The 2064-nt window shown below is 68.7% G+C and overlaps 1 protein-coding gene across 1 annotated transcript; it reads left to right on the top strand.

Annotated features, from left to right (window-relative positions):
• The first annotated feature begins 345 nt into the window (after nt 1-345).
• LOC138689038 (tetraspanin-7-like) lies at nt 346-1328 on the top strand. Its single transcript, XM_069802310.1, has one exon. It carries the CDS (start codon nt 346-348, stop codon nt 1060-1062), a length of 717 nt encoding a protein of 238 aa, XP_069658411.1. The 3' UTR covers nt 1063-1328.
• Nucleotides 1329-2064: the final 736 nt, after the last annotated feature.

Here is a 2064-nt window from a genome sequence, read left to right as displayed (position 1 = left end):
AAAGCGGAGAGCAGGGGGAGAGAGAGGGGAGGGGAAGGGGAGGGGAAGGGAAAGGAGGGGAGGGGACCCCGGTCCCGTCCCGTCCCGTCCCGTCTGCCCCGTCCCGCCGAGCCCCGCGGCGCGGACAAGCGCCGCCGCCGGCCGCGCCCCCGCGCCGGGCCCTGAAAAGCGGGGACGGGGCGGAAGGGCGGCGCGACTCGCACCGGCTGCCGCGGGGGGAGGCTGCTGCCGGGCCCCGCACCGAGGGCTGCCCGGCAGACCCGCCCGCCCCGCACCGCCACGGCGCCCTCTCCTCCGCGGGCCGGCGCCCTCGGCAGCCCCCCGGCGCCCGGGCCCGAGGGCACCATGACCGCGCTCAAGCTGTCCCTCATGGCCTTCAGCTTGGTCTTCTGGGCGGCGGGGCTGACCATGCTCATCGTCGGCCTCTGGGCCAAGGTGGCCCTGGGCAGCTACCTGGCGCTGTCGGCCAACGGCTGCCCCAGCGCCCCCGCCGTCCTCCTGGCCACCGGCGCCGCCGTCCTCATCTGGGCCTTCCTGGGCTGCCTCGGCGCCGCCACGGAGCACCGCGGCCTCCTGCGCGCCTACGGCGCCTTCCTGACCGCCGTGCTGGCGGCCGGGCTGACGGCCGGGCTCTCGGCGCTCCTCTACCGCCGGGACGTCGCGCAGGGCTTCCGGGAGGGGCTGCGCCGGGCCCTGCTCGCCTACGGGGAGGATGAGGGGACGGCAGACGCCCTGGACGCTTTGCAGCGCGCCTTGTCCTGCTGCGGCGTGGAGAGCTACCGCGACTGGCTCGCCTCGCCCTGGGGGCTGCGGCAGAACGGCTCGGTGCCCCTCAGCTGCTGCCGGGCCCGCCGGGGTTGCCAGCGCCGCCCGCCCGGCGCACGCGGCCTGCACCGCGACGGCTGCTTCGGCAAGGTGTCGGCCTTCGTCAGCGCCAACATGTTCTACCTTGCCACGGCGGCCCTGGGGCTGGCGCTGCTGCAGCTCGTCGGCGTCGTGCTGGCCTGCCTGCTGGCTGCCCGCATCCCTGCCCGCCTGATGGGCATCGCCGCCCCTCGCTGAGATCCCCCCCTCCCCCCCCCAGCACCGTTCCTGCCCCTCATCCCCTCCAGCTCCCTTCCTTCCCCCGGTCCGGGGTGCACCCCCTCGGGCAAGTCCTCCCTTCACGTTCCCCACTTCCACCGGAGCTTCCTCCTCCTCCAGACTCCATTCCTCCCCTGGAGCCCGTGTCAGGTGCGCCAATGCTACAGGCATCTCCGCAGCCCCTCGGAGCTGGGAAGGTGCCTCCTGGCCTGGCTGTGTCCCCTGCAGGGCAGCAGGTCCCCACGGCCCCCCGGAGCCTCTGGACCACTTCCGCAGAGAGCGGTGGCGGCACGGACAGACATCGCCCTCTACGTCAAGCTGCCGATGTAAACATCCCGAGGCACTGGAATGGGGGCCAGGAAAGAGGAGAGGGTCTGGGAGAGCGAGAGAGGTGTCTCTCAGCGTTACGCCGGGTGAGTGGTCTTCTGAGACGACTGGAAAATGATGGTACTGGAAGACTGCTGGGGTGCACAGGGGGCAGGTCTGGTCCGGGGACACCCAGGTAGCCGTGCCAGCAGCTGCCATTGGGGGCTGCTTGAGAGACTGCCCAGCAGCGTGCACCCCACGGCCACAAAGATTTCCTGCCTTCGCTGTGTGCAGGTTCAAGCTGTGTGGCTGCCACGGGTGATTTTCCCGCTGTGGTGTTTCCGATGCCGATCTCCATCTAAAGGTGGAGCTGCAGCTCCAAGTGCTCCTCCCTCCTTCAGGATGTGCCTGTCGTTTTAGCCAGTGCGTCGTCGCTGGTTATGTCTTTGCAGGGCTGAGAAGACCTTAAACCTGGGTCCATGTCGTACAGGAGGATGGCAAAAGCTGTAGGATCAGACCTGACTAGGGGTGGCAAGAGGAGGGAAGGGCACATTGCCCTTCAGAAGTTTCTTTTGGACTTTTGCTGTTAACTTCAGGGTGAGCGGAACAGACTCTCTGTTTGAAAGGGTTTCTGAAAAACAGCCCTCAGACTCTTTGATATTTTTCCTTTTTCAA

This window comes from Haliaeetus albicilla, chromosome 14 (genome assembly GCF_947461875.1).
Source record: "Haliaeetus albicilla chromosome 14, bHalAlb1.1, whole genome shotgun sequence".
Lineage (NCBI taxonomy): Eukaryota > Metazoa > Chordata > Aves > Accipitriformes > Accipitridae > Haliaeetus > Haliaeetus albicilla.
This window is presented reverse-complemented; position numbering and strand designations above follow the sequence as displayed.

Excerpts from the sequence above, each read along its gene's own strand:
- LOC138689038 (XM_069802310.1), top strand. The coding sequence starts at position 346 with ATGACCGCGCTCAAGCTGTCCCTCATGGCCTTCAGCTTGGTCTTCTGG.